We start from the raw sequence: 26664 nt of genomic DNA, 5'->3' as shown, positions 1-26664 counted from the left end.
GGGTAGAACTGCCCCATTAACGTTTTCTAGGCTGTAAATCTTTATGGGAGCAGACTGCCAGGTCTTTCTCCCACTGAGCAGCTGGTGGATTTGAACCGCTGACATTTTGGTTAGCAGCTGAGTGCTTAATCAATACATCCCCAAAACCAACCAACCAAACAAACAAACAAAACCTCACTGCCTTCGAGTCGGATCTGACTCATAGCGACCCCTCCTTGGATTTCTGAGGTGGTATCATGGAAGTAGATTGCTCAACCTTCCTTCTGAGGAGTGGCTGGTTGGTTTGAACTGCCAGCCTTTTGGTTAGCAGACAATTGCCGTAGGCACTACACCACCAGAGCTCCCCAATATATCCCAACGCAAAACATCCCAGGCTCCTTCAAAAGAATGATCCTTTGGTATAAATCAGGGAAAAAAAAGTGGCAGGATTGCATGCTGAAAAATACAAAACACTGATGAAAGAAACCAAGAAGACAAAAAGTAGAGAGACCAAGAGTTCCAAGATTCAAAGACTCAATATTATTAAGATATAATTTTTCCTCAATTAGATCTATAGATGAAAGATAATTTTTAAAAAAATATATTTTTTGAGGGGGAAGGGCACATATTGACAAACTGATTGTAAAATTTCTATGACTAAGGAACTAAAACAGCCAAAACAATTTTGAAAAAGGAGGAAAAGTTAAGGGCTCACATTACCTAATTTCAAGTTTTTAAGATTTCACATCAAGTCACAGTATTAAGAAAGGGTAATATTGACAAAAGGATAGACATAGCATCAAAGGAAGAACTTGGAAAAAAGTCACAAATATAGTTAGTTGAATTTTGACAAATGCAGGATAGTCTTTCAACAAAAAGTGTTGGAACAAATAGATGCCTGTATACAAAAAAATGAACCTGGACACATACATCTTATACAAAAACTTAATTCTGTGTAGATTACACATCTACATGTAAAATATAAAGCCATAAGAATGAAAAGAGAAAATGTGCATGACCTCAGCTTAGAAAAAGGTTCTTACACATGATAGCAAAAGCACAATCCATAAAAGAAAAAACTGATAAACTAGGCCTTATTAAAATTAAAAGCTTTTAAGAATGAAGAAAATCAAAGTCATCTGGAAACAATTAGCCCAAAGATAGGATGGAACATGAAGACCTCAGCCTTCATGACCCCAAGACCAGAAGAACTAGATGGGTGCCCGGCTACTAATGCAAACCACTCGGAAAGGGATCAACATTGGAGATCCTGGTTAGAGTAGGAGGAAAATGTGGAACAAAATTCAAAAACACAAAAGTGACCAGAATTACTAGTTGGATAGAGACTGGTAGAACCCCCAAGACTATGGCCCTGGGTTATCCTTTAGGCCCAGAAGTGGACTCACTTCTGTGGATTGGCTCTCAGCCCAACAGCAGACATATGGATGGCAAATAAGCACATAAAAAGATGCTCAATATCATCATTCATTAGGAAAATGCAAATTAAAACCATAATGAAATAGCACGATATATCTATTAGAATATTAAAGAAACAAACAAACAAAAACTCAACAACAACAACAAAAATCCCCAAACTGGCAATACCATGTGCTGGTAAAGCTTCAGAGAAACCAGAACACTTACACATTGCTGCTGGAACTGTAAAAGGGCACAACCACTGTGAAAAACAATTTAACAATTTCTTACAAAGCTAAACATAGATTTACACTATGACCCAGAGATCACATGCATAGGTATTAAATCCTAGAGAAATGAAAACTATGGTCACACAAAACTGTGTACAAATGTTTATAGCAGCTTTACGTGTAATTAAAATTGGAAGCAATCAATATGCCTTTCAACTAATCGATGGATAAACAAACTGTGTTACATCAATGTAATGGAATACCACTTAGCAGTGAAAAAGAATTCCTGCTTCATTCATGAACACTGATGAATCTTAAATGTGTTTTTCTAAGAAGCCAAACCCAAACAGCTACATACTATATGACTGCTTTTATATGACACTGTGGATAAAGCAAAACTATAAGGAAGGAGAACAGGTCAGTTATTGTTAGGGACTACTGGACAGGGGGTGTTGTTTGTCTATAAAGGTGTAGCAAAGAGAAATTACTGGAGTGATACAAATAATCTGTATGGGACTGTGGTGGTGAACATGTTTCTATATATTTGTCAAAATACTCAGAACTGTACACCATAAAGTCATTTTTACCATATGTAAATAAAACAATCAACTAGGATATAGGGGGACTCAAGATGGTTGGAGGCTGAAACAAGTAACTCTACCTGTATTAAAATAAATTACACAACCACACTGAAGGGATGAGGAGAAAGGGCCTAACCTAAGTAACCTGGGCAAACTGTTCTGACTAGATCCTGTTAAGACAAAAGACTGAAAGAACGGTACACAAACACGGTAACTGAAAGCTAGCATAAACTTGTGGTGCTAGACTGGAATTAAGAGTATTAATATGAACCAATTGTTTTATTTTATATATATATATAGGAGCTCTGGTAGCATAGTGGCTAAAGCACTTGACTGCTAACCAGAAGGCTGGCGGTTCAAACCCACCGCCAGTCCTTGGAAGGAAGATGGGGCAATCCACTTTCGTAGTGATACTGCCTCGGAAACCCAAGGAGGGGTCGCTATGAGTCGGGGCCGACTCGACGGCACACAACAACAACAACAACAACAACATATATATATAAACAAAAAAAAAACCCATTGCCATCGAGTCGATTCCAATACATAGTGACACTTTAACACAGATTAGAACTACCTCACAGGGTTTCCAAGGATATAAATCTCAATCTTTATGGAAGCAGACTGCCTCATCTTTCCCTGCAGAGCAGATGGTGGCTTTGAACTGCCAACTTTTTGGTTAGCAGTCAAATGCTTTAACCACTATGCTACACAAAACCAAAAACACCAAACTCACTGCTGTTGAGTCAGATCCAACTCATAGCTACCCCTCCTTGGGTTTCCGAGGTGGTATGTCTACAGAAGTAGATTGTCCAATCTTCCTTCCAAAGAGTGGCTGGTGGGTTTGAATCACCAGTCTTCTGATTAGCAGTCAAATGCCTTAGGCACTATTCCACCAGAACTCCTAGTATGCCACCAGACCTCCTATTTATATATACATGTATATGGAAATAGAATATATGTCAAATAGATACAGAAATAAATAGAGATGCATGTGCATGTGTGATACATACATCATTCCCTAGTTCTAGTCACTCAGAGCACCCAGGAGCAGTGATAGGTCAGTAACAATGAACACATTTAGTGCTTGATCATTCTCCAGTAAAGAGAACTAGGGCTCCTTGGAGAAATAGATGATTCCAGGGCTGGAGCATCTCATGGTGCCAGCAAGTAAGGAGCTGCTTTAAAAAAAAAAAAAAGAAAAAGAAAAAGAAAGATGGAGGCATATCAGAAGGGCACAGGAGTCAATCTCAAAGAGCTCTCAGCCATTGTTACAACTTGAACTATACACTGGGGGACACCAGACTCAATTGGCACAACAAAATACCTAAATATCTTGTTCCACAATCTACTTTGCTGAGTAGCCACCGGGGTCTTAAAAGCTTTCGAGCGGACATCTAAGATGCCGCTAATGGTCTCCTATCATTGGAAGCAAAGAAGAGTGAAAAAAACCAAGGGCATTTGGAAACAAGCAGCCCTAGGACATGATGGACCTCGAGATCAGAAGAACTAGATGGGGCCTGGCTACCAATGTCAACCACTTGGGAAGGGGTCAAAACTGGAGATCCTAGATAGACTGGGAGGAAAAATGTGGAACTAAACTTAAAAACACAATAATGACCAGAATTACTGGTCAAGAGGAGTCTGGTGGGACCCCTAAGACTATGGCCCAATAGTAAGTAAGAAGTACATGTAGACCACTCAACCCAGGGCAATTCACTCACATACCCCATGGAGATACATCCCTTGACACAATCGGCCATAAGGCACCAGACGAGCAACATTCACACAGAGGAAAAGCAGGACACACAGCAGTGCATAACTAAGAAGGGAACAGGGAGGGAGTGGTTGCTGGGAAGGGAGAGGAAAGTGGGTTAGGGTTGGGGATGGTAATTGAAGAATGAAACCAAAGGAACACTAAATGTTGACTGTAAAATAAATTCTTCTTTGTAAATTTACACCTACAGCACACACAAAAAAAGGCTGAACTACACAATAATGATAGTACTAGATTATAACTCAAAGAATAAAAGAAATATCCTTGAGTTCATACTGGTATAAAAAATATAAATAAATTTCAATTAATAAATTAATAATAAACATAGAAGGAATGAGGGAAATAGAAAATCAACATTATAATACCACAGTAATATCACAGGCAAGATCTACCAATACAGAAACAGGGTATCTGCATAGTCTCCAAATTATTTCCTCCAAAACATTTAGTAATTACAAAGGGAAAAACTAAGTTTATAATAAAGAATCCTGGCAGACCCACCTTTGATAAGTGAAGAATGAGGAAGGTTCACACAACAATAATATATATTGATAATCATGTACCCTCTATATAATATATGGACTAATTTAAGCACATCACTCCTGCCACATCCTTCTGAATAATTCATAACCTCAATTTAATCTAAGAACACACTCAGACTGACAGACATCTAAAAAATAATTGATCAGTACTCTTTTAGGTGCTCAGGTCATAAAAAACAAGAAATACTAAGGAACATATTGATGGAGATTAAGGAGATGTGACAACTAAATGCAACAAGGATTGGATCCAAGAATGGATCCTGGAACAGAAAAAAGGGATGTCAGTGAAAATTTGGTGAAACTGAGTAGGGTTTGTACTTTAGTTAATACTACTAAACCACAATTAATTTTTTATTGTTGACATATGTCCTATGGTGTCTAAGATGATAACATAAGGAAAAGCTAGGTGAAAAATATACAGGAACTCTGTTTTTTTGCAATTTTTTTTGTAAGACTGTAATTATCTTTAAAAAAGGGGGGAGAGCTAAAAATTATTACCAATGCTCCAGAGTCATTTAATTATTTTACTTCATTAATACTAATATTCTGCCTCATTCAGATAAAACCCAAACCCAAACTCACTGCCATCAAAACGACTCTGACTCACATACTGATCCACATCAGATTTCCAAGGCTGTAAATCTTTACAGAAGCAGACTACCTCATATTTCTTCCACGGAGTGGCTGGTGGGTTTTGCTTAGCAGCCAGATACCTTAACTACTAAACCACCAGAGGTCCTTGTCTCATTCAGATAAGCTTGCTCAGTATCTACCTCCCCACTGTCCTCATACTCCAATTCCAGACTTATCTTTCTGATAAACAGTGTGTTGTATTGTTTAACAGGAAATAATCAATTCTTGAAATTCATTCCAACAATTCTTTTAGTTAATTCTAAGCATAGGAAATTTCTCCTAAATCTACCATAATCTAATTATGTTTTAAATTTTACCACCTAAATATGTTCTTGAAGTGAGAATGGCCAGACTTTGTCTCAACCTACTTTGGTCATTATTGTTAGAAGGGATCATTCCCTGGAGAAGGATATCATCTGTGGTAAGGTGGCGGGCCAGCAAAGAAGTTGAAGACCTACAAAGAGATGGACTAACACAGTGGGTGCAACAACAGGCTCAAGTATAGCAAGGATTGTGAGGATGGTGCATGACTGGGCAGTGTTTCATTCTGTTGCACATAGGGTCACTATGAGTCACAGCCAACTCAATGGCACCTGTTGTTGTTGTTGTTATGTGCCGTTGAGTCGGCCCCGACTCATAGCAACCCCTCCTTGGGTTTCCGAGGCAGTATCACTCCAGAAGTAGGATTGCCCAACCTTCCTTCTGAGGAGTGGTTGGTGGGTTTGAACCGCCAGCCTTCTGGTTAGCAGTCAAGTGCTTTAGCCACTATGCTACCAGAGCTCCTCAATGGCACCTAACAACAACAAAAATATGTTCTTAAAACAAAAATATGTTCTTATCTTGCATCTACTTTTTACTTTTGTCCAACATTTCTTATTCAACTGTAGACATGATGACTGAATGGATCTACTTTGGCTCTAGCATCTATATTGTAAGAGAACCTAGCTGAACACCATGCAAAAACCAACACTATTTGATCATAATTAAAACAAAGACTAATTTAAGGACTTGATTATTTTTTTTTTTCAAATCAGCAGCCCCACAGCTCACAACTATCATAGGTGAGATTCAAACCCATGTCCACTGTCTCTCAAACCTGGCCTAAACAGTCCATATTCAAGCGCTGTATTTTAAAAATCTAATAGTAGTGTGACCTGAAAGAAATTCAATACTGAATTATAGTCAATAAACTAATGTGTAGGAGTTCAAAGTTTATTGGTACAGGCATACAAAAATTTTATATAGTTGAGTATGGAGAGTAGAACACATAAAATGCGGCCCTAAGATGAGTATGGTGTAAACTAATAACTGAATCTTTTAAATTTCACATTAAAGATAACTGTATTTTACAGTAACTATGGAAATTAAGTAAGTCATATTATAAATATTTAAAGTTTTTCATTATCATATATATATTCAGGAAACATCCTGAGTTCATTTTCTATGAACATAATTTAGTATGAATAATTAAAATAAAGATACATACATATACATACACACACACACACATACACATGTACAAGTACACCTCATTTTATTGTGCTTCACTTTATTGCATTCCACAATACTGTGTTTTTACAAATTGTAGGTTGGCGGCAACCCTGCATGGAGCAACTCTATTGGCACTCTATTTCCCAAAGCACATATCCACACTGTTTCTGTGTCACATTTTGGTGATTCTCACAATATTTCAAACTATTTAATAATGTTCCTTTCTATAGTTTTCTTTTGCTGAGATAACAAGAGAATAATGTTTTACATGTTTATTTTTCTGTATACATTGTGTCTGTACTACTTGCAAAGTTTGGAAACCTACCAATGAATTTTAGTTTATTATATAGTTGTTAAAACACAGTTGATATTTTTGAGTCATATAAAAAATATAAAATGGACAGAAGACAATGAAATTCTTTCAAATATCTGTAGTAACAAAACACAGACAACATTGCTCTCCTTGGATTCTTGCTAATAAAAGCTCTTTCAGATTATTATTTGACTCCCTTAACCACTAGTTAGCCCTATCCACCAAAGACAATTACTACTGAATCAGAAGTCCTGCTGATGGGAAATCCAGAAAGGAAAAGAAACTTGCTGTGAACACACGGTCAGTGAGTACCAGAACAAAGACTTGCTAACTACTCCAAAAACTTAAATCATATATAACCTTGTGATATTATTTATTTTGCTACTGCATGTTACTTAATAATGGAGTAATAGTTACTATACTATATTCCGTACTTACCATACTGCAAATTAAAGTCCTATGAGCTCCATCTGGTTTAGCCTCTGTTCTTGTAAATAAAGATTTATTGGAACACAGCAGTTGTTTCCACATTGTCTAAGGCTGCTTTTATGCAACAATGGCAGAGCTCAGTAGTCACAAAAGAGACCAGATGGTCAATAAGCCTAAAATATTTACTATCTGGCCCTTTACAGAAACTGCTGACACCTGTATTATCACGTTTAAATCCAACAAGCACACTATCACAGAGCTGATATCAAACACACTGTACACCAGAAAGTTTAGAAACTTACATATGGCTAGAACATTTAGGAGTCTTGTCATTATTCCAAGAAGATAGTCTCCCTTTTTATTTTACAACTGTACTTTTCTTAGCACATACAATACAGATTGTGATACTCCAGGCGGGTAAACCTAAGGCTTGACCCTCTGCACACCTCAGACTCCACAGCAGACTTATGATTGGTATTTGCATAGCAAATTAAATAAATGGCCCTTAAAAATTCTATTTTCCCCACTCATAAATTTTTCTAATATTCAATAAAATTTTACATATAAAGTCAATTCTTTTGTTTGCTGTGAATTGCAATTCATGAAGGAAAAAGAGGTATGCAATGCAACAGTAATTTCTGCATAAGTAAATGTTTTGATAAATTTATGTCAATTACCAAAAGATGTAACTGAAACATATTTTTCTGATCAACTGGATGAACTCCAACCTCTCTGTCACTCCTGCCACTGACACCTACTGGAAGAGTGGTGGCAACAAAGGCAGAGCTAGGTAACTCCTGAAAGATGGGACTCCACTGAGACATCAGCGAGAACTGTCCCCCTCCCCCACCCAATACACATGCACTATTTCCACTCTTTTGTGGTTGTGGTTGGTTTGTTTCTGTTTTTCTTCTATGTTCAGAAATACTTTGGAATCTAGACAACAGCAACCTGGAGAACATGTTTTTAAAGTATGCAGCTACTGCAGTAATGGATTTTGTATGTTTGTTTGTAATAAAAACATCATAAGGCGCTCCGGTGGCATAGTGCCTAAGGCATTTGACTGCTAACCAGAAGGCTGGTGGTTCAAACCTCCCAGCCACTCCTTGGAAGGAAGGCTGGGCAATCTACTTCTGTAGTGATACTGCCTCAGAAACCCAAGGAGGGGTCGCTATGAGTTGGATCTGACTGTACAAGAGTGCATTTGGTTTTTGGTTAAGAACAGAACAAGCCAGAGACTACTGTATGTTAGCTGTGGGGAAGTAAACCAAAAGACTGTTATATCTATGTAATGCACTGAGGAGACTGGTATCACTTTATTTTAAATATAAATCCTAAAACTTATTATAGATTCATATTATTCATGAAATTTATTTTTTCTTAAAAAGAATATAATATTTTCTATAAAAATCCCAGTGGAAAAAACCTCTACTCTTAAGGTTTATTTAGGAAGTCTTCATTAATTATAAAATTTCACCTAGATTATTTGTAAAGATAAACATGACACAGGTTTTTCAATCCTGTAATCTAACATCATCTTCTTACAGACATAATTTAAACACTTAAATTCCAACAAGAATGATGTTTCCAGTTGCATTTCACTATATGAAGTGGTTGTCCCAGTCTAGCAGCTGAGGGTACGTATTAACATTCCTTGCATTGAAATCCAGCACTCTGTTGATAAAAACATTCTTTGGATCAAGGCATGCAAAGCAAATAGCTGTCAATATGATTTTTTAAACAAAAGATAAAAACTAGAAAGTATCACTAATCCCCTAAGAATACAGGAACAAAATTCCTAAGACCATATATAATTTTGCATGGCAAGTGTGTAGTGTGGGTCAAGGAGGGATTGGACCTTTCATGAGCACACACTCCAATTCCAGCTTGAGTTCCTGGTTTTAAATTAAATGGAAACATTTCTTTATATGACAACTATCCAAATTCTAATGGCTGGCTTAGCAGAAAACTTTAATTCCCTTCACTTAGTTCTAAGGGAACTTTCTCCAACATCTCTACATCTACTTCGAGAATCAGAGTAAGAATTGGTCTGTTAAAAAGAATAGAACAGGTAGCCATATAGCCTGCTGTTGCTAAGGGCAGTTAAGAATTTTAAAAGATCAAGGCTCTTTGGTCCTTCATCACATTTTCATATTGTGCTTTAGGTGAAAATCTGCACAGCAAATTAGTTTTCCAATGAATAACTGTCATACACAAATTCTTTCATGATATTTGTTGCAATCCCTGCAGTATGTCAGCACTCTAACCATTTCCACCCTGGGTTCTCCCCATTTACTTGGTTTCTCTGTATCTTTAGTTTTAGGCAAATGTTGCCCTTTTGGTCTAGTATAGTTGATCCTTCTAAGGAGCATGTTCTTCACAAGTGTTATTGTTTATTCTATAGGCCCATCTATTATTTGGCAGAAAGGTGGTCTCCTGGAGTCTTTAAAGTTGTCATCTTAGAGCAACAGTCTCAAGGGTTCCTCCAATCTCTTTCAGATAAATCAAGTATGGTCTTTATTTAATTATGTCCTATACTTTTTACCCATTCTGACCAAGACCTTGTATTGTGGTTTTGGTCACAGTGGTCAGTAGTGGCAGCCTGACACTATCTAGTTATTCTAGGATAGGTTAGAGGAGGCAGTGGTTCATGTGGGCCATTAATCCTTCAGACTAATTGCTTCCTTGAGTCTTCAATTTTCTTCATTCACCTTTGCTCCAAGCAGGAAGAGACCAATAGTTACTTAGATGGCCACTCTCAAGCTTTTAAGGGCCTAGATGGTACTCATCAGACTAAGAAATAGAACATTATGTTTGTGAATTGTGTTTTGCCACCTAGCCTAGATGTTTTCCAAGACTATGGTTCTAAGCCTGCAAAGTCTAAGTGGTTTCTATAACTGTGCCCACTATGTGTTCTATTATATATACATTTGAGTATAAATACAGTATTTACAAATATGATAGATTATCCACAATTCATACCTACATGTGTATGTGAGTGTACTTCTGTATGACCTCTCTCACCTATTTAGCATACATATTTATGAATCTAACTCATAATTATTGTTATTGTTGTAGCAAGGTTGTATGTGTTACAGTATTTACTGTTAATTGCTCTTTATTTCTGTGTACCTCAGTGTCTTCCTTTGCCTTGATTACTCTGTGGTGACTTCCCCCATATCATGTACTGCCTTTTCCTTCACCAGAATTAACACTTGCAAAATATCTAATTAGTGATTCTCCCTTTTCTCACCCTATTCCTGGTAATCACCAAAGAGTATTTCTTTCTGTGTGTAAACCTATTCTTGACCTCTTACCATAGTGGTCTCATGTACTTGTCCTTTTGTGATTGACTTATTTTACTCAGCATAATGTCCTCCAGACTCTTCCATGTTATATTTCACAGATTATTTTTTATCGTTGCATAGTATTCTCTTGTATGTACCACAGTTTATCCATTCATCTAAAGATGGACACTTAAGTTGTTTCCATCTTTTTACTATTGTGAATAATGCTGTGATGAACATGGGTGTGCATATGCCTATCTGTGTCACAGTGCTTATTTCTCTAGAATATATACCTAGGAGTGGGATTGCTGGACATTTTTATTTCTGGCTTTTAAAGGAAATGCCATACCATTTTCTACTGCAGTCCCACCAGCAGTGGAGTGTATAAGTGGTCCAAAGTCAGCATTGGCTTACCAGCCAATGTTGTTGTTCTCTATGTCCTTGATCAGTGCCATTAATGCTGGGGTGAAATGGTATCTCACTGTACTTTGGTATCTCATTTGATTTGAAGCTCTCTAATGACTAACGATTGCAAGCACCTTTTAATGTGTTTGTTAGCCACCTGAGTGAAGTGTTTGTTCACGTCCTTTGCCCATTTCTAACTAGATTGTCTTTTTGTTGTTGAGGTATTGTGAAGTTTTTTGTAAATTTCATATTAGACCCTTGTTAGATGTATCATTGCCAATTTCCCAGTTTGTAAATTCTCTTTTTATTTTTGGTGAAGTCTTTTTTGATCAGCATAAATATTTAAGTTTTAGGAATCCCCAGTTATCTAGTTTATAATCTATTTGTGCATTTTTAGTTACATTTGATAGTCTATTTACGCCATAAATCAGGGCCACTAGTTTTGTCCCTATGAACTTTATCATTTTCGGTTTTACATTTAGGTCTTTGATCCATTTTGAGTTAGTTTTTGTGTATTGTGTGAAGTATGGATCCAATTTCCTTTTTCTGCAAATGGATATCCAGTTTTGCCAGCACTATTCATTAAAGACACAATCTCTTCTCCATTTTCAAGTTAACTTTTAATAAACACATTTTAACCACCAAACAAGGGACATACACATTAAGCTGGGGAATAAAACTCTGGCTATGAGGCTGGCATAGCTGAAAATAAGTTTGGAATCTTTAACAAAAGATTGAAAGTAACTGCAGAGAAAGACAATACTGAAGTGAAGTGGGAATTAAGTCCAGAATAAATGTCTGGTGCAAATAAAATAAGGCAAGTGTGAAGGAATGACTATATACAAATGTAGCAGAAAAGTCTTGGGCTTTCTCCTATAAAGCCACAAACTAAGATATGTCCAAATGTTAATGATGCTTTAAAAAGTGAGTATTATGCTGAGATGCTTTGTAGTAACACTATCTGGCATTTAGTGAATGTTTAATGAATTTTGTTGAGGGAATAAAAGCTCAAAGATGGTATTTCTTGATGAGTATGCTTGTGCTCCAAGATCAGTTATAAATGACAAACCCCAAACCAAACCCACTGACATGGAGTTGATTCTGACTCACAGCAATCCCCATAGGTTTCCAAAGCTGTAATCTTTATCAAAGTAGTCTGCCTCATCTTCCTCCTGCGGAGCAGCTAGTGGGCTTGAACTGTTTACTTTCTGGTTAGTAGCCAAATGCCTTACCCACTATGCTACCAGAGCTCCTTTATAAATAACCAAACCCCAAAATTTGTCCTTTGACCTATAAAGTAAAAGCTTACTGGCTAATATTCAGAAGTAGATCATTAGGCCTTTCTTCCTAGTCCATCTTAGCCTAGAAGCTCTGCTGAAACTAGTTCAGCATCATAGCAACACACACAAGCTTCCACTGAAACAGGTGGTAGCTATGCATGAGGTGCATTGGCCAGGAATCAAAGCTAGGTCTCCCACATGGAAGGTGAGAATTCTACCACCAAACCACCAGTTCTGACGCATAGTGACCTCAAGTACAATAGAATGCAACACTGCCCCCGTTCAGTGTCATTTCCACAATTATTGCTCTGTTTGAGCCCACTGTTGCAGCCAGTATGTCAATCCATCTCATTAAGAGCCTTCCCCCTTCTCACTGACACTCTACTTTACCAAGTATGATATCCTTCTCCAGGGACTGGTCCTTTCTGATAACATGACAAAAGTACAACAGATGAAGTTTGACACAAAACATTGTTTCATATCCCACTTTGGTGAATAGCAATTGGGATCTTAAAAGCTTGCAAGTGGCCATCCAGATGCAATGATGGGTCTCTCCTCATCAGTGCAAAGAAGAATGAAGAAAACCAAAGATTCACAGAAACAGTTAGTACAAGTGACTGGTACACTATGAGATCCTCAGCCTATATGACTAAGACCAGAAGAACTAGATGGTGCCCAGCTACCAATGTCAACCACTTGGAGGGGGACCTATGTCGAAGATCCTGGATAGAGTGAGAGAACACTGTGGAAAAAAACTCTAAATAATTTAAAAAAAAGAAAAGGGGGACCAGGTTTGCTGGTCTGATAGAGCCTGATGGAACCCCTGAGACTATGGCCCCTCACTGCCCTTCAGGTCTGGAATTGAACCCACTCCTGTGGCTTCCAGTCAAATAAAAAAAAAGACAGGCATATGAGCTGAGCATTTATATTTGAATTATCCTCACCAAAATTTTACTTGCATGTGATATTAGTATTATTTGATAATTTCTGCATTCTATTGCATCACCTTTCTTTGGAATGGTCACAAATATGGATCTCTTCCAGTCAGCTGGCCAGGTAGCTATCTCCCAAATTTCTTGGCATAAACAACTAAGCACCTCCAGCAATGCATCTATTTGTTGAAACATCTTGATGTGTATTCTGCCAATTCTTGGAGCCTTATTTTTCAACAATTCCTTCAGAGAAGCTTTGACTTTTTCTTTCAGTACCATCAGTTCTTGATCAAATGCTACCTCCAGAAATAGTTAAACATCAACAAGTTCTTTTTGGTACAGTGACTCTGCATATTCCATCTTCTTTTGATGCTTCCTGAATCGTTCAATATTTTACCCATAGAATCCTTCAATATAGCCAACTTAAGTCTTGCATTTATTTCTTCAGTTCGTTCAGCTTCAGAAATGCCAAGCATGTTCTCCACTTTAATTTCTCAATGCCAGGTCTTTGTGCATATTTCATTCTAATACGTTATTTTGTCCTCTCCAGTTGCCCTTTGAATCTTCTGTTTAGCTCTTTTATTTCATCATTTCTTCCATACACTTTAGCTACTCTTTCAACGGCAGGAGCAAGTTTGAGATTCTTCTAACATCCATTTCTGTGTTCTCTTTTTTTCCTGTTCTTTTAATGACTGTCATGGATTGAACTGTGTCCCCCCACAATTTGGGTTAACTTAGCTGGGCCATGATTCTCAGTGGTTTAGAAATTATTTAATGATGCAATATGGCAGCTGAGTAATGATACTTCATGATGTGATAAGCTGATCAGGTTTAAGAGGATCAAAATTAAGAGTGGGTTACAACATCCCATCACAGCTCTGTTCCAATGTAAGGGGGCTTCCCTGGGGTATGGCCTACAACATCTTTTATCTTACCAGAGATAAAAGGAGGGAGAAGGTAGCAGAGAAGGGGACCTCCTACCACCAAGAAAGAGAGGCCAGGAGTGGACAGCATTCTTGGGACCCAGGGTCCCTACAATGGGATCCTTCTAGGACCAAAAGACAAAGAGAGGTTAAGTCTTACCCTTGACCCAGCATTCTGAACTCAGACTTCTAGCCTCTTAAAAGAATAAATTTTTGTGATAAGGCCATCTACTTGTGATATTTCTATTACAGCAGCAGTAGATGCCTAAGATAATGATCTTTTACTTTCTTCATGTATGATGTCCTCGATGTCATCCCACAACTTGTCTGGTTTAATGATAGTATTAACTGGTGTTCCTTATATTATCCTATCACTGACAGCATTGTATTTCAGGATAGATTTTGAAACGTTCTTTTTGGCAATGAATGTGAAGACATTCTTCTTCAATATGTCATTCCCAGTACAGATCATATGACTGTCTGATTCAAAATGGCCAGTACCAGTCCACTGTAGCTCACTAATGCCTAGGATATCAATCTTCATGTGTTCCATTTCATTTTTGACAACTTCCAATTTTCCTAGATCCATACTCTGTATATTCCATGTTCTGATTATTAATGGATGTTTGCAGCTGTTTCTTCTCATTTTGAGTTGTGCCATATCTGTAAATGAAGGTCTCAAAAGCTTTAATCCATCTATATCATTAAGTTTGACTCTACTTTAAAGAAGCAACTCTTCCTCAGTCATAGTCTGAGTATCTTCCAACTTGAAAGGCTCATCTTCAGGCACAATATCAGACAAGGTTCTTCTGACATTCATAGGTTTTCAGTGTCCTTTTTTTTTTTCCTCGCAGAAATGGACCTGGCCATATCCTTTTACATAGTCAGTCTTAGTCTGGAAGTTCTACTGAAACCTGTCCACCATGGGTGACTCTGCTGGTATTTGAAATGCTGTGGCATAGCTCCCAGCATCACAACATCATGCAGGTCACCACAATAGGACAAACTGACAGATGAGGGGTGGAAAGTACTATAGATAAAACTACAATACTGTTAATAGGAAGTTGGAAGTGTGGCTATCAAAACTACTTAAACATTTTACTCAACATCTAGAGAGAACGGAATGTTACAAATTTTCATTTGATCAAGACTTGAGGCCTTACAACTCAAGTTTTCTTAAAAATATCAGGTTCCTGAATTTAGCTATTCATTTTTCTTTAATTACTGTTATTATTTAGTACAGATCTTTAATCCAATAGCAAAATTAAATGAAAAACTTTATCTGTGTTTAGGAAAACTGATACATTAAGCTGATACTGTTTGCTCAGTTCAGATTTTCAATATTCAAATTGCTAGGCAAGATTTCCCTCATAACAGTAGTTATCCAGGAATAATGAAGAGCATTTGAAAAGCCACTGCAATCACTACTTATTAAGGTTATGTTCCAACTTGACTAGGCAATGATTCTCCGTGGTTTGGCAGATACTAAATAATCATCTTTCATTCAGTGATCTCATATAAGCAGCCAATCAGCTGAATGGGGAGTTTTTCTTTGTAATTGTGGCCTGTATCCAATATATACTGATGCTCTAGCAAGACTCGCTCTCTCTCGATCCTGCATCTAGCTCCTCATCCTCTGACCTCTGATTCTTGGGACATGAGCCATCAGCTACCTCCTCACCTGTAGATTTTGGGATTCACCATATCCTGTAGCCCGGTGAGCCAGCAGTCTGCTGTCTGAACTAATGATTTTGGGTTCATCTGCCTCTGCAACTATGTGAGTCAGGAGAAGCCTGCAGCCTGGTGCCTGACCCATGAATTCGGGACTTGCTAGCATCCACAACTCCATGAGCCATTTCCTTGAAATAAATACTCTCTCTCTCTCTCTACATACATACATACATACATATATATATTCTCTCTCTCTCTATATATATATATACATATATATGCATGCACATACGTTTCACTGGTTTTGCTCCACTAGAAAACTTGGGCTAAGACATCACCTTTTGGAATAAAGGTAAGAAAGCTTAACTATTATAACTTCTGTAATACTTTATTGCTGGCAAAAATTTTGCCTTTTCCCAAATTTTTATTGTAGACATGCAGCAAATGGAATCACAATGTGGTTTCTAGCAGTACACTGCATAGCAGACACAACATTAAATTTGTTAGATTAAGAATATAGGAAATGATATCAAGATGCCTATGAAACCACAAAAGCATTTGATAAAGCTATTTAACATTCAAACAAAAAGACACCAAGTTATCTGTGAAACGATCCTACATATACAATATTAATTCATCATTTATTTTCATTCTGAGCCAAGAAAATAGAGAGCACATGTCAGGCAGGAACTGTGAAAATGGACAGAAGACCTGATGTAGTGCCAAATGTCTCAGAAGAAATTGCAACCATGAGCCTGATTGCCATAGCAAGATAGGCTGTGTGGTTAGGGAGGTGGAAAAGAGCCTATGAGGGGAGGAGGAAAAGGCACTGGAAACTGACCAGCCTCTAGACCCTAGCTGTGTTCTACCAGCAGACAGGCACTTTAAGACTTAAAACTAATACCTAAAAATATTTATTCTCCTTTATGATTATTTTACACACCAGTTTCTTCATCTACTCTTAATATATATCAAATAATTTGCATTTTTTCCTGAGACAGAAAAGCTAAGAATTTAATGAAGCACTTTATAACATATGTTGCTATTCTTCAAAATATTCTTATATAATTTATAAGGGCAAAGACTTAAAGTATATATAAAAACACTAAAATAAGAGCAAGTTAGGCCCTTTGATAGTCAATTCTAAGAAGAAAGTTCTATGCCTGGTGCTCCTGAGCCACAACAGACATGAATTGTAGGGGTTTGGGGGTGAGAGTGGGTAGAAATGCTATATCCTATGGATCACAATGGTCCATCCACAACCAATCATGGGGATGGCACAGGATTGGGTAGTGTTTAGTTACATTGTGCATAGGGCGCACAGGATCACCCAAGAGTTGGGGGCCAACTTGATGACAATGAACAACATAAATGAAGAGCAAGATTTCTAAATTAGTCATTATACATTTATACAAATACACACAAATTACATGATACAAGGGAATACTCACACCCAAATTATTAAATAAAAGATGCTAGAGCACATACTGAGAGGTACTTTGTTTATAAAAACACTCACTCATCCAGAAAAAGTATTTGGCTCTGTGGTACCATTTAGTATTGTTGCTGCTGAATAGGACTACTCACTTAATGAAATCATGCTTCTTCTACTCATTATTGTCTAAATTCTCATCACAAAATAAAACAGCAGCAGCAAAAAAAACTATCTCAACAATGAAAATCTCAAGGTCACAGATAAAAAGTCCTGTTACTTTCTGCCTCTTTGTTTCAAAACAGTTTGAGAAAATAATCAGAAATAAAAGTCAGATACATATAGATGGGCCTAAAGAGGAAAGGCTTTAAAAAACTTTACTTGATATCAAAACCAGATTTTCTTAATCAATTGTCACTGAACGCTTAGAAGAAAAAATATACTAGAAAAATCATGTCTAAGAAATAATGGTTTTCAAGTGTCAAAACATGAAGAAATTGGTATAAACTGCTACAGCAGAAACTCTGACTGAATAAATGAGCACAGTTTTGTCCTAGAATGCATTGCACCTCCATGCTGAATTCCCTCGTTAAAGTATTATTTACCCTACCTTGTTACCAGATTGGTTCCCTATTCAACCTCATCCTTTTTTCCCATTTTACACTAGAAGCTCTGGGCCTTTGCCCAAATAGCTCCCTCAGCCTAGAATGCTTGCCCTTCTTTATCCCACCCCTCACCAACACTTTTCCAAGAAATGCATGGATAAATGCACGCCTTTCGTTTCTTCCATTGTCTTCAGTTGCCAATGAGTTCATCCTGACTCATGATGACTGTATGTGTGCAGAATAAAACTGCTCTATAGGATTTTCAAGGGTGTGACTTTTTGGAAGAAGAATGTCATGCCTGTTATCTGAGGTACCTCTAGGTGGGTTCAAAGCACCAATCTTTTAGCTAGTCATTGAGCTACTGAGGTAAACTTCCCTTTCTTCTGGCACATCTTTCATCTGCCTTCAGCAGCCAACTTGGCTATCACTGATCTTTCTCTGGTCTCAGCCTAGCATAGGAACCCTACCAACTCTGTGGTCACCCAACATCACAGCTCTGAACCACAGGCTCTTGGAGGGGTGTATATGGCATACTGAACAGGTGTTGAGGTGCTAAATAAACAAAAAAATGCACCAAAGAAATGAAACTTTATCTTTTGAACTACTGAAAAACAGAACAACTTTTTATTAATCTAGAGTGATAAATGGTCATTACCAAAGACAAGAAAATAGAACGTCAGGTAACTCAAATCATCTTCTAGTTTTCTAATCCAATGACTAATAAATAATAAGTTACCAAAGAGAATCACTATCTCTTTAACAATACCTGTTTTTGACATTGGCCATATCATGTAAACACCATTTATACATAAAGGCATTATATACTATATTATAGCTACTATTCAATTTTAGTAAAGATATTTAATGGAAAACTAATGTCAAATTCTAAAAATATTAAGTTATTTCTTGATAGATTATAGAGTATTTTTCTGGTCAATCATTCAGTTAAACAATATTTATCTATCATTCACTACTTGCTAAGCACCATACTAAGGAACTGGAGCTAGAGCAGTGAACAAAACAAAATCCTTCTCCTTTCCAGTTGGAAGAAACAGACACACATACACACTCACAAACACACACACATCTGGTGGTGATAAGTGCCATGAAGATAGATAAAGTAGAATAAGGGGCACAAGTAATGCTGAAAGTAAATGTGTGGCGAGCCTTTTTATATAGTGATGTTTAGGCCTCACTGAAAAGGTGACATCTGAGGAGAGAGCTGAAGGAAAACCAAAATCAAACCCAATGCCATCAAGTCGGCTACTATTCACAGTGACGCTTTAGGACAGAGTAGAACTGACCCATTGGGTTTCCAATGCTATAAATCTTTAAAGAAGCAGATCCCCTCATCTTTGTCCTATTGATGGTAGGTTTGAACCAACAACCTTCTGGATAACAGCAAAGTGCTTTAATCACCATTCTACCAGGCCTCTTAGGATGTGATAAGTCTACAGTTATCTGGTGGAAGGCTCTCTAAATGGAGGAAATGAATGCAAAGGTCCCAAGGTAGGAGCTTGTTAGATGAGGTTGATAAAACAGCAGAAGACGGAACTTGGTTTGAGTGAGTATAGGAGAGAAGAAGGATGAGGAGTTTCAGAGAGAGGGTGGTGAGGAAGGATGAGTGGACAATAGAGCTTAAAGGGTAACAGGAGACCACTACTCTGAATGACAAAATAAGCCACTGGAGGGTTTTAAGCAAAGGAGTTACATGATTATAGTAAGACCATTTTGTCTGCTGTGCTGAAAATAGGCTGTAAAGAGCAAGGACAGAACCCTAGAGACTAGTTAGGAGGCTGCTGTTGTTGTTAGGTGCTGTCAAATCAGTTCTGACTTATAGTAACCCCATGGACAACAGGACAAAACACTGCCCAGTCTTGTCCTAGCCTCACAATTTTTGGTATGTCTGAACCCACTGTTGCAGCCACTTTGTCAATCCATCTTGTTGAAGGTTAAGAAGCTACTGCAATCAGCTTAGTAAGAGATGATGGCAGCTTTGACCAGGGTGGGACTCTTTCCAAGGAAGATCTAAAAGGTTTTACTGGTAGACTGGAGACAAAATTGAGAGGACACGCATGAAAGATGACTTCAAGATTTCTGGTCAAGCCACTGGAAAGATGCGAGAAAGCCAAGCAGAATGCATGCTTCTTTGAGGTCAGGGGTGTATCAGGAGTTTAGGCATGCAAGTTTGAGATGCCTGTTAGAATTCATGAGGGAAGGGGAGCTGGCAGATGGATATGCATGCCTGGGAGTCATCTGGGAGTCATCACCAAAAAGGTAGCAAGAGAAGAACATCTATCTGGAGAGTGAAATGAAAAGGGATCCTAGGACACAGCCCCAGGGCATGGCACTTAGGCAATGGGGAGATGAGAAGGAACCAGCAAAAGGGACTGAGAAAGAAGAGCTAGTGTATTCTAGCGTAGAGTTCAACTAGAAATGGTACACGCTCCAGATACACAGCATCTTATTTCCATTTTCTGGGCTTTCTTCTCTATGAACATGGAAATTTAAAGAACTGCTAAGCATAAGTCCATCATCAACTATCACAATTTAATGGAGTAAAACATCCTCTTAAAGAATAAAATCCAACATTACTATAGTAAGCCAGAAAATACAAATTAAGACAATAAACTATCATCCACCAAACTAATCAACTGTTTAAATTCTGACAATATTAGGGACAGCTAAGGATGTGAGGAAATGGACAGTCACCTCTGGTGAACAATTTAAAGATAAAATGAATTTTCTAGGTCTATCCTGGTATAGTGCCTAAGGCATCTGACTGCTAACCAGAAGGTTGGCAGTTGAAACCTATCAGCCACACTGCAGAAGGAAGACTGAACAATCTACTTCCATAAATATTTAATGCCTCAGAAATCCAAAGGGAGTCGCTATGAGTTGTAATCGATTTGATGGCAATGAGTTTGGTTTTGTGGTTTATACGTACAAAGTAGTACCATTAGGTAAATTTAAAATGAAAACACAAACAAAATGACATACTATTCATATATGTCCTCAGAAGGAAGGTTGGACAACCTACTTCTGTAGTGATAAAACCTTGGAAATCCAAGGAAGGGTTGCTATGAGTAGCGGCCAACTCAACGGCACATAACAACAACAATACAACATTCATATGTTAAACAGGTTGCAAGAAAATACTCTAAACTACAGTTACTGTTTGGCTCTGGGTAGGGATGGGAAAGTGACTGATAATGGCAGGTAAGGTACATAGCCCTGAATGTATATTTTATTAGATTGGGGCAGGGCGGGGGGGCACTGAATTTATAGAAAGGACTTGAAACAAACATGTTTATAATCATCAACTCTAGTGAGGAATAAATGAGTACACGTAATACAAATCTTCATAATCTTTTTGAATTTGAAAAAAAATCTCAAAATAATTTTTAAAAGAAAAAATATAATGAAAGAAAAATAAGATTACCTGTTTATAACAACAGATGTTATTACATGTAAGCTGATAGCAAAGCAAAAGGAGACACATACTTTATTAATATATCTATAAAGAATATTAGACCTCTGGTGGTGTAGTGCCTAAGGCATTTGTCTGCTAACCAGAAGGCTGGCAGTTCAAACTCACCAGCCACTCCTCAGAAGGAAGGCTGGGCAATCTATACTTCCATAGAGATACCACCTCAGAAATCCAAGAAGGGGTTGCTATGAGTCAGATGCGACTCGATGGCAGTGTGTTGCATTTGTTTAGTATGGCATAGCATGTGGCAAAATCCACATATATTACATTTACTGCTTGATAAGAAGCATGAGGAAATTTTAAAAATTGTCTGAAAGACAAACTGGTTAAAATAAAAATAACTCCCTAGTTTTATCAGAAGATCTAATCTAAGTAGTGAATTAAACTATTAAATTTGAGTTATAATCTAAGATCTGTTTCAACCACTTTTTGGGTAAGATAAAAAATACATCAACCTTTCAGGTAGCAGCCCAGCACTTAACCATTTACATCACCCTGGGATTCTCTGCCTTTTCTAGTCAATAGGTAATAAATATTCTTGTTGAAACTGTTACACATTTTTCCTAGCCTTTTTCCCTCTGAATTATTAATAGTAATAAAGCAAAATACATACAAGACTTTTTCACTTATAGTAATTAATTTATCACATACTAAGAGCAGAAAATAAATTGAATAAATTGTTTATATCAGAAATGAATTACAGTTAAATTAGGTTTATTAAATGTCTTTAAACAAAGACACTGACACAAAATATAATTTCTAAGAACTCAAAAATAATTTTTTATAAATATATTTCTAGGACAAAAAAATTACACTTATTAGGGTAAGAACGTACTTTTAAAACCTGATACTGCCCTCCGTAATATGTATCAAAGCATCAGAGTGTTTATAAAACAAAAATAAAGTTCTTTATTTTCCTGAATTTGCTGTTAAGATGTGACTATTTCTTTTCCTTTTAAGAATATATGTTTATTTCCAAAAAAGAAAGGCAGTCCTTTCTTTGTGCTTAAAATACTGAATCACATCAATTGTACCACTTACAATGTGAGTCACTTCCCTTTTATATTTAGAAGGAAATTCAGTCTGATTCATTGATTTGTTACTGGTGTGTCAGGTGGGATGAAATGCATTCGATTTTTGACTCCTGTTTTTAATGATATCCTCACCTTTTTCGCTTTGGAATTTTTTCTACACTAAAATAATGTTCATCAAGTAAAGCATAGTAGGTAAACATTTAAATTAGGTTTTTTTTTTTTTATTGTTAAGGAGTAGGGCATTCCTGCACCCCCTTTCAAAAAAGCTCTTTCATTGATAAATCTTTGAGTTTACAATAAATCCTTGGAAAAAAGATATTTCCATTCTCTGATTAGTAAGAACAAATAAACATGTTTGTTTTCTCTCAAAATTAGTTAGAGACAAATACTTGTATTTGTTCAGTTAATGCTGTTTGGAAAAAAAAAAAAAAAAGAAAAAAACCTAACATTTTCAAAATAAAAAATGTATGGGGGAAGCAAACAAATGCTTCATTCCACAAGTACTGACGGAGCAGCTGCCACTTGCAAGGTGGTGTGCTGTCTGCAGGGGTGAAGCAGTGAGGACTCAGTTACAGATTCTCTCTACGGTATGCTTAAGACTCTCAGTGGGCAGGTCAGGAAAGCAAGCAAATACTCATCAAATAAGGTCGAAAGAGATTTAATACCTCCAGGGAGGAAAATCTAAAATAGTACAGGAGTTCATAGAAGGGAAAAGGTGCTTCCAGCAAATGGAGTGGGAAGGGAAAATCAGAGAAGGCTTCAAGACAGTGGACGTGAGATAGGTCTTTAAGGGCGGGCAAGATGTGGACCAGTGCAGACTGGGAGCCAAGTCTGCATGGGGAGTGAGGGGAAGGAACTAAGGGGCCACTGTCTAAGGCTAGGGAGCCAGAGCAGTGCCACTTCCCAGCAAATTCAAGCATCAACATAGAAAATAGAACTGAACAAGAAATAAGAGGGAAGAAAGAAGGCATCGGATTGCAAAGGACTTTGGGAATGTATAGTCAAGTGGTTCACACATTATTTGGTTGGCAAATGAAAGATTTTCAGCAGGAGGAGTAGGACCAGATACATGCCTCAGGAAGGTTAATTTAACATTAGTGGGATAGATGGATAGATGGGAAAATTGATTAGAAATCTAGTGTAGAGTAATGAGAATAGAAACTAGGCAGTATCAATGGAAATAGAATGAAGAGTATGGATGCAAAAAAAAAAAAAAAAATAGTACACTGTAAACAGTATTTATGAAAAATATGGAATAAAGCCTTACCTGATTCTTCTGTATCTTGTTCATCTATTAAACCTACTGAGACGCCTAAATCCACACATTTCTTGCTATGTGCCTTGGACTTCATGTGTTTTGTCAGATTTCCTTAAGGGAAAAGAATGTTTACTAAGCTTACATAATATTATATTATGTCAACACTGGCAAATTCCATTCCTATTTCAAGCAAAAAAATAAAAATGAAAAAAAAAACAGACTGTACTTACACAATTCCAATGACGAAAATTCCAACAAAAGAAATAATATCTCAATGCTCTTAACAATCTTTTTATTAATGCTATTTTATCTTTCAAATCTTGCCCCCTCTACTACGATAAATGTCTACTTTTGCCTTATGATTTTTATTCTTTATTCTTTATTCTTTATTTACTTCTTAGGAATTTTATGTATACTTAAGTTCTTTTCAGATTGCACTGTAATCTGTAATTCCTGCACTACGAATTCTCCATTTGTTACAGCTGCTGGCTCTCTCTCATAGTAGTATGCTTTCTTGCATGTTTTTAAATTTTTAAGTTTATCTCTAATAAGACTGTTTTCCATGGAGTTTCAATGGGTTGCAAAAACATCTCTACAGGGCAGTTATCAATTCCTTCTGCCTGAGACCTTGAAGGTTTCAGACTACTGATTCTGGACAAGATTTTTGTATGGCATAAGTATACCACTTTGCTTTTTAGCATATTAACTTTTTCCCACATGGTCCAAGGTCACTGGATAGGAGATCCAGGCTCATTGCAGGGGATGCAAACTCTATCCCAGGACAGACATAAAAACTCGAGACTATTATTCTCATGTGGACTTTTTTTGTTTTTTGATTACCTGCTCACCATGCTGAACTTTGTTTCATCTTATTTCTGACACCTGGGAATTTATCTTTCTTAATTTTGAGCCTGGTAATCCATTAAAAAATTATTTCTGGTTGTTGTTATATTAGAAACTGTATTTCTGTGTGTTTGGGATAGAAGGAAGAATTTTCTGCACTGATATTAGTTCACCATATTGACTATGAGTCTCATAATAGTATCTCTAAAAGTGTGTTTCATCTGGAAGCTGGTCTGTCTATCTCTACAAGTATCAGTAGGTTAACTGGGAAATAATGGACGAGCTTTCCTGAGGTGATTATGAATGCCAAGGGAGAGCTCAGGTTCTTCTGAGGATGCCAGGCAGCTTGAGTGGATAATACTGATAAGGGCAAATTATTTTTTTAGGAAGACAAATAAATAAAATCTAAACACATAGTAAGATAGGCAGTGAGAAATTAGTATTTGAGGATAAGCTAGAAGAACTAAAGAATCTCTTAGTCATTCATTGGTCCAGATTTGAGGCTGAAGGATCTTGTAAAATGGCTATATTTATAAAGCCTCAAATCTATAAAAATGCACTTAGTGGAACCAGTCACGTTTGTTCCAGGTGGTTACTATAAAAGACAGTAGGTTCTAGAGTGAGGCAACTGCACAGCATCCTGGAGATGGTGCTTAAGGAACTGAAGTGTAAATAGGTGGCTGGCCCAGACAATGTCTAAGATCCATCAAACTCTGACTTCTGTGATTCTGAAGAGAACACCTGACTTAACAGGGCTGGCTATATCTGAATTTACTTTATATGTACTTAAATAAAATATGAAAAAACAACAATTACTGAAAGATGATGGGCATGTTTGGGTGATGGGATACATACAAATCTTTTTTGTATGCTTCAAAAGTTTTATATTAAAAAATTGCAAAAATACCTTGGCCACCTTAACATGGCTGAAATTTTCATCCGTAAATTCAAATGTCTGCACTATGGTAACAATATTATGAATCAAATTACAAGTCCCACCAATAGTTCTTTTTCAAAATGCTTTGTTCCCTATGTAGACAAGTACAATAGCAGGTTGTTTCCTAAGAAGTTTATATATAATTTTAAGTAGGCAAATTTGGTAATATCAGTTTTTAATAAACATACTCTCATAACTTGAACCATTGATTATCAACTTTCTAAATAATTTAACAGAAACAAAATCATTTTCATTTCAAATATGCAAAATGGGCTTATCTGAAAAATGTAAATATTGCCTAGAAATGCTATAAACTTTGTATACTAGCAGATGGATTTTTACATATATTTAATAAACATTCATCTAAATCCTCTGGATAGCATTTGATAGGTTTTGTTTGTGGATTCCTATAGGTATGTGTATTATGTCTAGCTTTCTGTGCTAAAAATGGTATTATATCCTGCAGAGATGCAAGCTCACTCAGTATTTTCTGTTGACTGACCTTCAAAGCAGAATAATGTGACCAGAAAGTCAATAAAAATTACTTTGAAAACATACACTAAGGGAACAAATGATGACATATAGACTCAGAGGCATTACCATCAGAAGCATAAATTTCTAGTAATACACATCATTTTTTTGATAGTATTTTGAAGACTTTGCATACCATATTTATATAACATGCCAATATATCACTAGTTTCTTCTGTTGATAAACAGACACATTCTTAAGATAGAGCTGGACTGGCTAGGAAAACAAAATAAATCAGAGCAAGGCAAAATTTATAGCCTAACCTAAAAGCAGGCCTATTACTTTTTAGCTACCTTTTTTAAAAGGTATTAGGGAACCCATGTTACACATATTCACAAAGGCAGACTTCTAAAATGAAGGTGACAATCATCGGGACCAATATAGGAAAAGAATGCAGTTTCTAGTATTTTCTTCACCAGTCTCATTAGCTAAATCATAAATATTTATCACATAATCGCACATGAATTATCTGACGAACAAAAAATTTAGTGTAAATTAAGATATGCAATATATTACAGAAATGTTAAGACATGAAAACTGCTCATGCATAATTCAATGGCAATAGGTTTTTTTTCCCCTTTCATTTGGTCAACAATTTAATAAACATTTATCTAAAATTTTACATGATATTGTTTTGAGTTACTCCAC

At 36.8% G+C, this 26664-nt stretch overlaps 1 protein-coding gene across 1 annotated transcript in view; it reads right to left on the bottom strand.

Moving 5' to 3' along the window:
* HIVEP1 (HIVEP zinc finger 1) overlaps positions 1 to 26664 on the bottom strand; it is a 58194-nt gene that overhangs the window by 13169 nt on the left and 18361 nt on the right. The window contains exon 5 of the mRNA XM_007952248.1: positions 23715 to 23816. Coding sequence (XP_007950439.1) covers positions 23715 to 23816 — 102 coding nt within the window. The remainder of the gene's footprint in view (positions 1 to 23714; positions 23817 to 26664) is intronic.

The sequence above is a fragment of the Orycteropus afer genome, unplaced genomic scaffold (genome assembly GCF_000298275.1).
Source record: "Orycteropus afer afer isolate SDZICR_OR568_19922 unplaced genomic scaffold, OryAfe1.0 scaffold00012, whole genome shotgun sequence".
Taxonomy (NCBI): Eukaryota; Metazoa; Chordata; class Mammalia; order Tubulidentata; family Orycteropodidae; genus Orycteropus; species Orycteropus afer.
The sequence above is the reverse complement of the archived record's forward strand: the minus strand, read 5'-3'. Positions and strand labels throughout refer to the sequence as shown.